Source organism: Argentina silus, assembly GCF_951799395.1.
Source record: "Argentina silus genome assembly, chromosome: Y".
NCBI classification, from domain to species: domain Eukaryota; kingdom Metazoa; phylum Chordata; class Actinopteri; order Argentiniformes; family Argentinidae; genus Argentina; species Argentina silus.
Window position 1 is genome coordinate 721,928 of NC_139654.1, and position 15,292 is coordinate 737,219.

The window sequence follows — 15,292 nt, forward strand, 5'->3', positions numbered from 1 at the left end:
GAGCTATGATACTGAGCAGTAAAAGTTATGTAAGTGTACATGTTGTTGATTATTAACCTGGAAGAGAGGGTACTATGACTATGATGTAACATATGATATTAACAGTCATATTCATATTCAGGCTGAGCTGGCTTCATCTGCCAGTTTACAATGGAAAATAGCTTTGATTGACGTCTATTGTACATTCTTACTGCATTAAAGGGATAGATCTTTTTTTTTTGATATTATATTATACATATTATATATATATATATATCCACTCACCGGCCACTTTATTAGGTACACCTGTTCGACTGCTCTTTAACGCAAATATCTAATCAGCCAATCACATGGCAGCAACTCAATGCATTTAGGCATGTAGACATGGTCAAGACGACCTGCTGAAGGTGGTTTAAGTGACTTTGAACGTGGCATAGTTGTTGGTGCCAGACAGAGGGATAGAGGGAGTGAGGGAGTGAGGGAGGGAAGGAGGGAGGGAGAGAATGAGAGAGAGGAGGGAGTGAGGGAGGGATAGAGGGAGGGATAGAGGGAGAGAGAGAAGGGAGGGAGGCAGAGAGGGAGGGAGAGGAGGGAGAGAGGGAGGGAGAGAGAGGGGGGGAGGGAGGGAGAGGATGGAGGGAGAGAGGGAGGGAGAGTAGTAGAGAGAGGGAGGAAGAGAGATGGGATGGGATGGAGAGAGGAAGGAGGGAGAGGTACAGAGGGAAAGAGAGTGTCTATCATGTTTGAGCTTGTGTAAAGAGTGTAGTGTAGTGTCGTGTTGTGTGTGTAGTGGTGTGTTGTGTGTGTAGTGTAGTGTAGTGTAGTGTAGTGTAGTGTTGTGTGTGTAGTGGTGTGTAGTGTAGTTTAGTGTAGTGTTGTGTGGTGTGGTGTGGTGTGGTGTGGTGTGGTGTGGTGTGGTGTGGTGTGGTGTGGTGTGGTGTGGTGTGGTGTGAGCTATGATACTGAGCAGTAAAAGTTGTGTAAGTGTACATGTTGTTGTTGATTATTAACCAGGAAGAGAGGGTACTATGACTATGATGTATCATCTGATATTAACAGTTACGGTCCAGAGTCAAACTGACCTGGCCTTCATATTCAGGCTGAGCTGGCTTCATCTGCCTGTTTACAATGGTAAATAGCTTTGATTGACGTCTACTGGACATTCTTACTGCATTAAAGGGATACATCACAATTTCTTTTTTGTTGTAACATTATATATAGTATATCTCTATCTGACAGAGAATAGAGAATCTACCCCAGTCTATATGGTGTACACACCTCCTCAGAGTAGAAAGGAGAATCTCGGCCTGGCACAGGGGGAAGAGGAGAGAGAGATGTGGCCCTCCTCGACACACGCAGCTCTCTACTACACGTTGTACAGCAAATGGGAGGCGTTGACCGAGTCAGTTACAAAGAACTGTCACGTGTGCAGAGTAGTGTGTCTATGGTTGTGTCTACTGTAGACACTGCTAACAAGCTCTTGAGCTTAGAGACTCTATCCTAGTCGAAACACATCTTCTAGTCGGCCATCATGCTTTATGTTAACATGTATAGTTTATTTCCCTCTTCTATTCTCCCATGGACCAACCACAACTACCACCTCATTTCCTAAAGTCACCTAAAGTGTTTTTAGTCATAATTATTACAATAAATGTATCATCTTCTGACAGAGGTCAGAGAGGAGGAGGGGAGACACATTTAACTGTGTAATTGTATTGATAATTTCCTCTACTTGAAACATTCAAGCCTCTGTTGTATTATATTGATTGTTACATTCCTTTACAGTTCAGTCTTCTTCTAGTTGGTACTGTCGGCTTGTCCTGGACCAGCAGACAACCGTGACTGTTGAACCCTGCCTAGACCTTGTCCTGGACCAGCAGACAACCGTCACTGTTTAACCCTGACTAGACCTTGTCCTGGACCAGCAGACCACCGTGACTGTTTAACCCTGCATAGACCTTGTCCTGGACCAGCAGACCACCATGACTGTTTAACCCTGCATAGACCTTGTCCTGGACCAGCAGACAACCGTGACTCTTGAACCCTGCAAAGACCTTGTCCTGGACCAGCAGACAACCGTGACTCTTGAACCCTGCATATACCTTGTTGAGTGAGTCCCACATCACATCATCAATCAAATAATCATTTAATTTCAAGTCAGATTTTCGCTTTGGTCATTCTTTTAAGTCTATTTCCTGCAGCATGAAAATCATACATGTGTGAGTGTGTGTGTGTGTGTGTGTGTGTGTGTGTGTGTGTGTGTGTGTGTGTGTGTGTGACATTTTAATGGCCACATTTTGTCAGAGAATTACGTTATTTACTTCCCTCTTATTCAACATTATCTAATGGAGGCTGCCAATTATTTACAGCAGGTTAAAAGTTAGACGTTTATATTAGAGATAATCTGGACAAGATAGGCCACGCCCCCTCTCTGTCTCTAAGTCATGTTGACAACCTTGGAGATCTGTCAGACTGGACGTTGTGTTGACGACACACTAGAAGATTGAACAAAAAAGAACAACATGTGTATTTACGTGAACAGTTGTCAGTGGTGTGATAACTGTCATCCTGTCATATGCCCCATATGTGCATCATCACGTGATACAACGTGTACAAACTAGTTCATCCAGGGGAGAGCTGCATCAGTGAGGAGCCAGACAGAGAGCAGAGCTGAGCACTGAGGTGGGAGACAGATCACAACCGTAAGTTGATGTTTTTCATTGTTTTTCTGGCAGACAGACTCTATGAAGAGTTAGTTGGTTCACTGTATGTTTGTTTTTTTATGTAAAGATTGGTTTGTGTAATCAAAGTTAACTTTCATCTTTGATTTAATTTGAATTTTATGCAACCAGTAAGTGGAGAGAGAGAGAGAGAGAGAGAGAGAGAGAGAGAGAGAGACAGACAGAGAGACATTGTCAGTGTCCCTTGTTGGCTTCAGGAGAGAGAGATACTGTATATCCAGGATCAGCAGGCTTTCATGTCCCTTTCCTCCCTCTGTTGAGCCCCAGACTGTAGTTTCTCACTTCACTGGTTTTGAACTTTGGTCTCCTTTAACGTGCTGCGTGTGTTCATTGGGTTTATAGCAGGAGGTTATTTGAGGAGAGGAGAGAGAGGAGGGGACCACTGCCTCTAAAATGAGTCTCTCTGGGGAGAGAGAGGAGGGGACCACTGCCTCGAAAATGAGTCTCTCTGGGGAGAAAGAGGAGGGGACAACTGCCTCTAAAATGAGTCTCTCTGGGGAGGTTGAAGACATGGGGTAAGAGAAGATTCTCTGTAGGTCATTTATCATGAAGATGATGATACTGATGATGATGATGATGATGATGATGATAGATACTTCATTCAGAACCAGATTAATGTTAGACATAGGAATGTAGACATACTGTAGTTCAATGCATACTTTAGCAACAGACAGTGTTACAACACTCACTAGAAGGCGTGTCCATGGAGGAGGAGAGTGGATCCTGGAGGGAGATGGCCACTAAAAACCTAAAAGCTACTGACAATACAGATATATGAATTTGGACAGGCTACACCGTCGCCACTCTCACACATACACACACTCATATGAACACATGACATCCATTGTCTTCTGTTGAACATGTGAGAATGTTGGTGTCTTTGTGTTTGACAGGGTCCAGCAGAAAGAGAGACCAGCCTTCCCTGTACCCAGCTGTGTGTCCATGAAGAGTGACCACTCTATGGGACATCCATTAAACTTCAGACAAGGAACCGTCACTACTAAACAAGGGTAGGTGTATCATGGGGGATGGGATGAACTAACTGCTAGACTACGCCACCTGTTTGTTTCATGAGGTCCTCGGAGGAAACTATAATGAACTCAGGTTCTACTATTAAGGAGGGAGCATGGGAATAAGGCACACAATGCAACAATAATTTATTGTACAGCTTATAATCACATCATCCTCAGCTCTAGGAGTTCAACACATATTAATCATTAAAGGCAGAATTTCAAATGTTAGACACAGGAATGTAGATATACTGTAGTTCAATGCAAACTGTAGCAACAGACAGTGTTACAACACTCACTAGAAGGCTTGTCCATGGAGGAGGAGAGAGGATCTTGGAGGGAGATGGCCACTAAAAATCTAAAAGCTACTGACAATACAGATATATGAATTTGGACTGGCTACACCGTCCACCAATGTTATTTTGTTGTAATATTCAGCTGACCCAAGAGCTTTGTTTAACTTTAATAACTTATTTTCAATGGCCGAAAACAACAATGGGTTTTCAATCATACATCAGTCAGGATACAGTCATCTGAATCTTGTTAACGGTTAGTTTGAGGTTTAATCCTCATAGTGGTCTATGAGGCTGCCAATAACATTCAGTAGCGGTATACACACTTAAGTTATTCTATTTGAGAAACTGGGCCTCATTCACACTTCTCTGGATAAAGACATCTGCTTATTTCTTGTTTTTACACAGAATTCCCAGTGACCAGGTGGAGAGACCAGAGTCAGAGATTCCCAGTGGTCAGTCTGTCCAGAGTCAAAGTGAACTGGCCTCCATATTCAGGGTGAGCTAAATAGAAAGTATGACATTGAAGATGGCTTAGTCATCCCCATACAAAAGTAATTTTTTTCTTGTTTCAATTGCATGCCAAAGTCATGTGATGTGTTTTTTGTATTTAGTCTCTCTACTGTGTGTAAAAGTTAGCCATTATTGTCTATCTCATTCCACTTTATTTTTCTAAATGTTTCAGTTGCTTGAAGACAATGTCATCAGTTTAGTGAGAAATGAGCTGAAGAGGTTCAAGAGGCTTATTTCTCCAGACTACCCAGAGTGCTTTGAGAGTCAGGGGGAGGAAGAGGAAGTGGTGGATGATGAAGAAGAAGAGAAGCAGGAGAGCAGTGCCAGAGAAGGGGCTCTGAAGATCACACTGCACGTCCTGAGGAACATGAACCAGAAGGAGCTCGCTGACACACTGGAGAAACGTAAGAGACCTCATGTGTTTTCACAGAGAAGTGTTACTGGGCTGAAATATTATTGAAAATACAAACACCACTAACTGTAATTATGATGTATATCCCTATTTGGTCACTCTTCATATTATGTTGCCTCTATAACTTAGTGTCTCTGTAATTACTCCAGTAACAAGATTGGTTGTTTCTGTATAATTGCATAGTAATGGGTTTGGACAGTTTCTTATAACACAGATGGAATAAGGACTGATCTTTCCTAGATGTGTAGTAATATATCATTCAACTACACTACATATTATGTAATTAAATCTTATATAATAAATTAATAATTAATTACTATATAACAACTTGTTAATTAATACAACATCTGTGGCTCAGTCGGTAGAGCATGGCTTTAACAACGCTTAGGTTGTGGGTTTGATTCTGCTGGGACCATATATACAGAATGTAAACGCATCAGCTAAATGGCATATATATATATATATTTACAGTTATTGCAGGTATTGGGTCAACTTAATGTGAAGTGTGCCAGGAATATTTTGTTAATTGTTTTGTCATTCAGATGAGCTTGCTGTGGTGTGCCAACAAGAACTCAAGTCCAACCTGGAGAAGAAGTTTCAGTGTGTGTTTGAGGGAATAGCTAAACAAGGCAACCCAATTCTTCTCGATAAGGTCTACACAGAGGTCTACATCACAGAGGGTGGAAGTGGAGAGGTCAATAACGAACATGAGGTCAGACAGATTGAGAAAGCATCCAGGAGACCAGCAACACAGGAGACACCAATCAAATGCAACGACATCTTCAAGCCTTTACCTGGACAAGACAAACCAATGAGAAATGTGCTGACAAAGGGAGTCGCTGGCATTGGAAAAACTGTCTCAACTCAGAAGTTCATTACGGACTGGGCTGAAGGAAAAGCCAATCAGGATGTCCAGTTCATATTTCCACTTCCTTTTCGGGAGCTGAATTTAATGAAAGAGAAGAAATGCAGTTTGAATGAACTTCTTGGTCAGTTCTTCATTGAAATAAAAGAATCAGGAATCTCCAACTTTGACAAGTATAAAGTTCTGTTCATCTTTGATGGTCTGGATGAGTGTCGACTTCCTCTAGACTTCCAGAACAACGAGACATGTTGTGATGCCACAGAGTCAACCTCAGTGGACGTGCTGCTGACAAACCTCATCAAGGGGAATCTGCTTCCCTCTGCTCTCCTCTGGATAACCTCCCGACCTGCAGCAGCCAATCAGATCCCTCCTGAGTGTGTTGACCAGGTGACAGAGGTACGAGGGTTCAACAACCCACAGAAGGAGGAGTACTTCAGGAAGAGAATCAGTGATGAGAACCTGGCCAGCAGAATCAACACACACATGAAGTCATCAAGGAGCCTCCACATCATGTGCCACATGCCAGTGTTCTGTTGGCTCTCAGCCACTACCCTAGAGAGACTGTTGGGTGAAGCAGAGAGCGGAGAGATGCCCAAGACTCTGACACAGATGTACACACACTTCTTGGTATTTCAGACCAAACAGAGGAATGTGAAGTACCTTGGAGACCATGACAGAGATCCACAGTGGGATAAAGAACTAATTCTGTCACTGGGAAAACTGGCCTTTAAACAGCTGCAAAATGGCAATCTGATCTTCTATGAGGAAGACCTGAGAGAGTGTGGCATTGATGTCACAGAAGCCACAGTGTACTCGGGAGTGTGCACTCAGATCTTCAGAGAGGACTTTGGGCTGCACAAAGTGTTCAGCTTTGTGCATCTGAGCATCCAGGAGTTTCTAGCTGCTTTATATGTGTTTCTCACATTCAACCACAGCAATGAGAATCCACTGGTCAAACAGAAATCCTCATCCTGGAATCCTTGGTCATCACTCGAACCCAATCCTCTGGTCGACTTACACAAGATTGCAGTGGACAAGGCCTTACAGAGTGAGAATGGTCACCTGGACCTGTTCCTGCGCTTCCTCCTGGGCCTCTCACTGGAGTCCAATAAGAATCTCCTTCGAGGCCTTCTGACACAGACAGGAAGCAGCTCACAGACCAATGAGGAAACCGTCAAGTATATCAAGAAGAAGATCAGGAAGAATCCCTCTCCAGAGAGGTGCATCAATCTGTTCCACTGTCTGAATGAGCTGAATGACCATTCTCTAGTGGAGGAGATCCAAAGCTACCTGACCTCAGGACGTCTTTCAGAAGCCAAACTCTCACCTGCACAGTGGTCAGCTCTGGTCTTTGTGTTGCTGACTTCAGAAGAAGAGCTGGATGTGTTTGACCTGAAGAAGTACTCCACATCAGAAGAGGGTCTTCTGAGGCTCATACCAGTGTTCACAACCTCTAAGACGGCACTGTAAGTAGATGGACAAAACATTGTATTGAAACTTGGGCTATGAATGGAGTATGTGATCACTTATTATGATTTACGGATTCAATGGAAGAAACTGAGTTATTGATCACAAGGTCAAAAGTAATTCATTAATGGATTGCACACTTATCTTTCATCTTTTATTGACACACAAATATGTGACTTGCTCCATCATGTTCAGTCACTTTGTGTCTCGACTCCCAATAATGAATTAGAAAGCCTGTTCCAGTCGGAGGACTGAACACTGGTTTGGAGAAATCCACTCCTGACGTTGACACTGTTTTTAACCTAATGACTATCGCATTCCACTCGTGATACCACGGATACTCACACCGCGGCTCAAATGAAGACTTTTGGTCTGACAGTAAGCAAATAACATAGGTAGCATATATAATAACGTGGCTGGTTGTGTTCATAGTTCAGCTAATGAGTTTGTCAGCTTTTTACAGTTGGTGTAGTTGGAAGGAGCTCGCCACTCATCTCCAACTGAAAGCTCTATCCATCATTTAAGGCATGAAAAGTATGGATACATGAAGATTTCACTTTTAAAATGAAGTGAAATGATTAGAAAACATATTCTATGTTAAAATCCCGAAAATGTCATTATATTGTAATTAGGTGCGGCTACATGCAACTGGAAATCACATATGTACATTTTTCTCTGAGTTAGAAAGACTTGATGCTTGTATTTATTTCTCATTCAGGCTGAATGGATGTAACCTCACAGAGAGATGCTGTGAAGCGTTGGCCTCTGCTCTCTGCTCAGACTCCTGCCACCTGAGAGAGCTGGACCTCAGTTATAATGATCTAGGTGACGGGGGGGTGAATCTGCTCTCTGCTGGACTGGGGAGTCTACACTGTCAACTACAGACAGTGAGGTGCGATCTCAGACTCTTCTTGTTGCCAGACGCATCATTCCTACGCGTCTGTAATATTTTAATTTGATGTAATCAATGATACTTGCACAGAAAGGCTCAATGATTGAGACAGACAATGTACATTATCTTCCAATCAATTACTATATAGTGTGTGTGTGTGTGTGTGTGTGTGTGTGTGTGTGTGTGTGTGTGTGTGTGCGGTGGCAGGGGGGGCTGCTCTGTCTTCACTCTCTGAATAACTTCACTCTCATCAAATCCTGACCAACCTGGCCTGAGATCAGCTCATGGGACTACACAATACTGCACTAACTCAATAGCAAGCAAATACATTATACCAGATGTAGAAATCCAGTCACTACAAATGTATCCATGGTTGCTTGCTCCCCTGTTGAGAGCAACTATAACTCTCACTCATGAATTCTTGCACCACAGTGATCGTTTGGCTTCATGTATTTATTTGTATTCCTCATTCAGGCTGAATGGATGTCAACTCACAGAGAGATGCTGTGAAGCGTTGGCCTCAGCTCTCAGCTCAGACTCCTGCCACCTGAGAGAGCTGGACCTCAGTAATAATGATCTTGGTAATGGGTGGGTGAATCTGCTCTATGCTGGACTGTGGAGTCCACACTGTCAACTACAGACACTGAGGTGAGGTCTGAGACTATTCTTGTTGTCAGACACATCATTCCTAAGTGTCTGTTACATTATCATTCTATGGAATCAATGATACTTGCACAGAAAGGCTCCATAATTGAGACAGACACAGGACATTATCTTCCAATCAATTACTATATAATGAGTGTGTGTGTGTGTGTGTGTGTGTGTGTGTGTGTGTGTGTGTGTGTGTGTGTGTGTGTGTGTGTATACGTGCGTGTGTGTGTGTACGTGCGTGTGTGTGTGTGTGTGTGTGTGTGGTGGCAGGGGGGGCTGCTCTGTCTTCACTCTCTGAATAACTTTGCTCTCCTCAAATCCTGACCCACCTGGCCTTAGATCAGCTCATGGGACTACACAATACTGCACTAACCCAATAGCTACCAAATACATGATACCAGACAGAGAAATCTAGTGACGACAAATGTATCCATGGTTGCTTGCTCCCCTGTTGAGAGCAACTATAACTCTCACTCATGAATTCTTGCACCACAGTGATCGTTTGGCTGCATGTATTTATTTGTATTCCTCATTCAGGCTGAATGGATGTGACCTCACAGAGAGATGCTGTGAAGCGTTGGCCTCAGCTCTCAGCTCAGACTCCTGCCACCTGAGAGAGCTGGACCTCAGTAATAATGATCTTGGTGACGGGGGGGTGAAGCTGCTCTCTGCTGGACTGGGGAGTCCACACTGTCAACTACAGACACTGAGGTGAGGTCTCAGACTATTCTTGTTGTCAGACACATCATTCCTAAGTGTGTTACATTATAATTCAATGGAATCAATGATACTTGAACAGAAAGGCTCAATTATTGAGACAGACAATGTACATTATCTTCCAATCAATTACTATATACCGTGTGTGTGTGTGTGTGTGTGTGTGTGTGCGCGTGTCTGTGTGGTGGCAGGGGGGCTGCTCTGTCTTCAAACTCTGAATAACTTTACTCTCATCAAATCCTGACCAACCTGGCCTTAGATCAGCTCATGGGACTACACAATACTGCACTAACTCAATAGCTAGCAAATATATTATACCAGACGTAAAAATCTAGTGACTACAAATGTATCCATGGTTAATTTCTCCTCTGTTGAAAGCAACTATGTAACGAGTCCCTTGTTCACAGAGAGGCGGACACAGTGTGGTGATGAGGGAATGTCCCGTTTATTATGATAATGTTTACAAATTCTTCTGATGACTTTCCAGTCCTGGCTTTCCAGCCTTTTCCCCCTAAAGCAGAGGCACACACATCTTAAACCATTTCCTCAACGAGGCTTCATTCGCAACAGCTGTGCAACGAAGCCTCATTTTCGTAAACCCCGGCCACGGTCCTGTAGCTCCCTCTACAGGCCGAACGCTGCATGTCCCCCCAAAAACTATAACTCTCACTCATAAATTCTTATCATAATGCACCACAGTGATGGTTTGGCTGCATGTATTTATTTGTATTCCTCATTCAGGCTGAATGGATGTCACCTCACAGAGAGACGCTGTGAAGCGTTGGCCTCAGCTCTCAGCTCAGACTCCTGCCACCTGAGAGGGCTGGACCTCAGTAATAATGATCTTGGTGACGGGGGGGTGAAGCTGCTCTCTGCTGGACTGGGGAGTCCACACTGCCAACTACAGACACTGAGGTGAGGTCTCAGACTATTCTTTTTGTCAGACACATCATTCCTAAGTGTCTGTTACATTATCATTCTATGGAATTAATGATACCTTCACAGAAAGGCTCAATAATTGAGACAGACAAAAGACATTATCATCCAATCAATTACTATATATAGTGTGTGTGTCTGTGTGTGTGTGTGTGTGTGTGTGTGTGTGTGTGTGTGTGTGTGTGTGTGTGTGTGTGAGTGTGTGTGTGTGTGTGTGTGTGTGTGTGTGTGTGTGTGTGTGGTGGGAGGGGGGTTGCTCTGTCTTCACTCTCTGAATATGTTTGCCCTCCTCAAATCCTGACCCACCTGGTCTTACATCAGCTCATGGGACTACACAATACTGCACTAACCCAATAGCTAGCAAATACATCATACCAGACGTAGAAATCCAGTGACAACAAATGTATCCATGGTTAATTTCTCGTCTGTTGAGAGCATCTATAACTCTCACTCATGAATTCTTGCACCACAGTGATCGTTTGGCTGCATGTATTTATTTGTATTCCTCATTCAGGCTGAATGGATGTGACCTCACAGAGAGATGCTGTGAAGCGTTGGCCTCAGCTCTCAGCTCAGACTCCTGCCACCTGAGAGAGCTGGACCTCAGTAATAATGATCTAGGTGACGGGGGGGTGAAGCTGCTCTCTGCTGGACTGGGGAGTCCACACTGTCAACTACAGACACTGAGGTGAGGTCTGAGACTATTATTGATGTCAGACACATCATTCCTATGTGAGTTACATTATCAATGAAACTTGCTCTGCAAAACTCAATGATGGAGACAGAACATTAACATGATCTTCAAATCAATTCCTAAACTCTTCACTGTGACTACACTTGGCCTACCACTTTTTTTGTTTTCCACCTTTTTTTTTGTTAGCTCCCAGACCATCATCTCGTGCGTGCATTTGTTTTATCTTGATGAGCGGTCTTCATAATTAAAAAAAAATCGATGAAGGATACCATCTTACCTATCTCAGATGAGGTGTTTTTGAGTAACCATTTCATTGGTACAGCAACACATGCACAGTTCAATAACAAGAGGCCAACCTTTAGGTCAGGATGGCCTTGCAGCTGACTCAGCACATCCCCACCAACAGATATAACTCAGGGGAAAGATATTACCACTGTCAACCTGACTGGCTGTCTTGATTTGTACCGTTACTACATAAAATCATTAACCAGTACAATACTGATCATAAATGAATCAATGAACAGTGTATGACTGAAAAACTATAATCATCATGACATGGTCATACTGATTAAAATAGATTGTTGTTTCTCTTTATTGATGATAAGAATATCATAAATAACAGATGAGAAATCTGTCTCCCCTCACACTATTAAGGAGGGAGCATGGGAATAAGGCACACAATGCAACAATCATTTATCGTTTGGCTTCATGTATTTATTTGTATTCCTCATTCAGGCTGAATGGATGTCACCTCACAGAGAGATGCTGTGAAGCGTTGGCCTCAGCTCTCAGCTCAGACTCCTGCCACCTGAGAGAGCTGGACCTCAGTAATAATGATCTAGGTGACGGGGGGGTGAAGCTGCTCTCTCCTGGACTGGGGAGTCCACAATGTCAACTACAGACACTGAGGTGAGATCTGAGACTATTGTTGTTGTCAGACACATCATTCCTAAGTGTCTGTTACATTATCATTCTATGGAATTAATGAGACTTGCACAGAAATGGTCAATGATTGATTTTTTTTTAGATTAGATTCAACTTTATTGTCATTGTGCAGAGTACAAGTACAGAGACAACGAAATGCAGATTGAGACAGACAATGTACATTATCTTCCAATCAATTACGATATAATGTGTGTGTGTGTGTGTGCGTGTGTGTGTGTGCATGTGTGTGTGTGTGTGTGTGCGTGTGCGTGTGTGTGTGTGTGTGTGCGTGTGCGTGTGTGTGTGTGGTGGCAGGGGGGGATGCTCTGTCTGCACTATCTGAATAACTTTACTCTCCTCAAATCCTGACCTACCTGGCTTTAGATCAGCTCATGGGACTACACAATACTGCACTAACCCAATAGCTAGCAAATACATTATACCAGATGTAGAAATACAGTCACTACAAATGTATCCATGGTTGCTTGCTCCCCTGTTGAGAGCAACTATAACTCTCACTCATGAATTCTTGCACCACAGTGATCGTTTGGCTGCATGTATTTATTTGTATTCCTCATTCACATGTGGCCTTTCAACTGCCAAATGAAGATGTACATGCACATGTACATTAGAGAGGAATAATCAGATTCTTGATATCAGATGGAGTGACACTATTTCCCCAGGTTGTCAGGCTGTGGTGTCCCAGAGGAAGGCTGTGTTTCTCTGGCTTCAGCTCTGAGGTCTAAGCCCTCCCACCTGAGAGAGCTGGACCTCAGCTACAATTACTCAGGAGACTCAGGACTGGCGCTGCTCTCTGCTGTACAGAAAGATCCACTCTGTAAACTACAGACATTCAGGTAAAGGCTGAATATGTGGCTGGACATATCAATGACATTAATGCACAGTATCTATTTTCCACATGATTGTGAGTGTGTCATTCAACCTCTGTGGGTTCTTCTGTGGTTGATATAGTGTGGACCATGGTGGAGAGTGCAGGCTCAAACCTGGGCTGATCAAATGTAAGTCACCAACGCTGTAGAGAATAGGACTGTGATATTACTCAAGAACCAGGGTACAGCAGAGTTCAAATAGAGCACCAGTATTGTATTCATATGTAAATCTAAAATATTAGTAAATGTGAATTAGTTGTATTTTGTGAAAAAAAGAATGTTACCATAACAATATCACATTGTGAATCTTGTAAGTTATTCAATTGTATTGATTTGATGATTATTTTTGGCCTTTCAATCAGATGCCTGTGAGCTCACACTGGACCCAAACACAGCACACAGAAACCTCTCTCTGTCTGAGGAGAACAGAAAGGTGACACGGGGGAGAGAGAAGCAGCCGTATCCTGATCACCCAGAGAGATTTGAGCCCTATGCACAGGTGCTGTGTATAGAGGGTCTGACTGGGCGCTGTTACTGGGAGGTAGAGAGGAGTGGTGGAGTGGCTGATATAGGAGTGACATATAAAGGAATCAGCAGGAGAGGAAGGGGTGATGACTGTGTGTTGGGATACAATGACAAGTCCTGGAGGCTGTTCTGCTCTGGTAACAGATACTTCGCCTGTCACAAAAATAAGAAGACTGACATTCCTGTCCCCTCCTCTGGCTCCCACAGAGTAGGAGTGTATCTGGACTGGCCGGCCGGCACTCTGTCCTTCTACAGCGTCTCCTCTGACACACGGACCCTCCTGCACACATTCCACTCCACATTCACTGAGCCGCTCTACCCAGGGTTTGGGGTTTGGCATGTGGGCTATTCAGTGACCCTGTGCTTATGAATGATAAGTTGATTAAAATAGGTGTGACTGCATAACTGCTTATGAATGATAAGTTGATTCAAATAGGTGCGACCGCATAACTGCATAAGAGGAACTAGAATGTGAGTGTATGACCCTGTGTCAACATATCTGCTTAGGCCTCATTATGATGACGGCATGCTACCACTGAAAGTACTAAGAATATAAGAATACCAATGTTTGATTGTGTGAATCTTACTCAGGGATGATTACTGATGTATGATACTATATTACTGAAGTTTATTTTTGATGATACAAAGTTTTATCACTGCATAAAAGGGGTTATTGTGTAAGGCCTACGGGGTGAAGTAGGTCAAGTAGTGGGAATCCACAACAAGAAGTACTACTGTGTCCATAATCAAGTATGAGAATGATAAGGATGATTAAGAGTAACAATGTGAAGTATAGATTGATTTACTGGTATTGATTTATGGATATGTTTGATTACTATACTGTATTACTGTTTGGATGTATTGTTTTGATGAGGTCTTCTAACACTGAGAGTTGAGGGACAGAAAAACTTCCTTAATAGGACTTCCCTTAAAAGCACTTCCTTATTTACTTTAGAAGCAAGCTACTTAGCCACTAGATTAGCTTAGCCATGGTTCTAGCTACCTGCCAAAAGGGTTAAAACACCGCTCTGTTTGTTTTTTGTAAACAAAGATGATGGCATATGGGAGGTTTTGGATCAGAAGCAGAGTATAAAAAGAGCTTCCTGGAGCAGTACATCGGTCATTCCCCGCTGAGGAACGTTAAAACCTGAAGGACCGGAGCAGGAAGGAGCGTGTTGGATACCTCACCCCGGGGTGGAACTGGAGCTCTCACAGTCTAGTGCCCGAGAAGTTCTCCGTGGCCGGAGTTCACACTCTGATCAAATCCTGACTAACGGACTCACCACTGTATTGCAACAGAGGACCTGGCGGACCTTTCTTTGAGGAAGAACGGACTTAGAGGAAAAGCTAGTAGAGCAGTTTTAGGGGGCAAAGCTGAGACACTCTGCGGGAATCAGAGTCCCTCGGCCAGGGGAGCATAACACCGGCTCTTTACCACAGCCGTGGCGGAAAGAGGAACCGGCTTCACTCGACGGAGAGGAACTGGGACTTCTCTAAATTTCACAGACAAGTAGATAAGGCAGAGTAGGGATAGAGGTAGAGATTTTATTCTTTTCTAATTTTGATCATTTTTTATATTTTCATCATTTTTATATTTTAATACTCTGTCTGTAACCCATATTTATGATAACTTAGCTATGTTGTAATGCTTTAAGCCGTTATTAAACAATCTAACCTGCATTTAAAGTAACAGTTTTCTAAACTCAATTTTTAAAAATGTTATTTTTTTTTAACTATTCCATTCATCACAAGTATTTTTACCTCCTCCTGGTGACATAAAAGG

At 43.1% G+C, this 15,292-nt stretch overlaps 1 protein-coding gene across 1 annotated transcript in view; it reads left to right on the plus strand.

Moving 5' to 3' along the window:
- Positions 1–3,626: 3,626 nt before the first annotated feature.
- Positions 3,627–15,292, plus strand: part of LOC310823695 (uncharacterized protein) — a gene marked incomplete at its 3' end in the record, with an annotated part of 105,586 nt that continues 93,920 nt past the window's right edge. The window contains exons 1-10 of the mRNA XM_083696551.1: positions 3,627–3,730; positions 4,432–4,522; positions 4,709–4,940; positions 5,491–7,279; positions 7,999–8,172; positions 9,361–9,514; positions 10,328–10,447; positions 10,992–11,164; positions 11,906–12,079; positions 12,778–12,951. Coding sequence (XP_083552677.1) covers positions 3,663–3,730; positions 4,432–4,522; positions 4,709–4,940; positions 5,491–7,279; positions 7,999–8,172; positions 9,361–9,514; positions 10,328–10,447; positions 10,992–11,164; positions 11,906–12,079; positions 12,778–12,951 — 3,149 coding nt within the window. The 5' untranslated portion in view covers positions 3,627–3,662. The remainder of the gene's footprint in view (positions 3,731–4,431; positions 4,523–4,708; positions 4,941–5,490; positions 7,280–7,998; positions 8,173–9,360; positions 9,515–10,327; positions 10,448–10,991; positions 11,165–11,905; positions 12,080–12,777; positions 12,952–15,292) is intronic.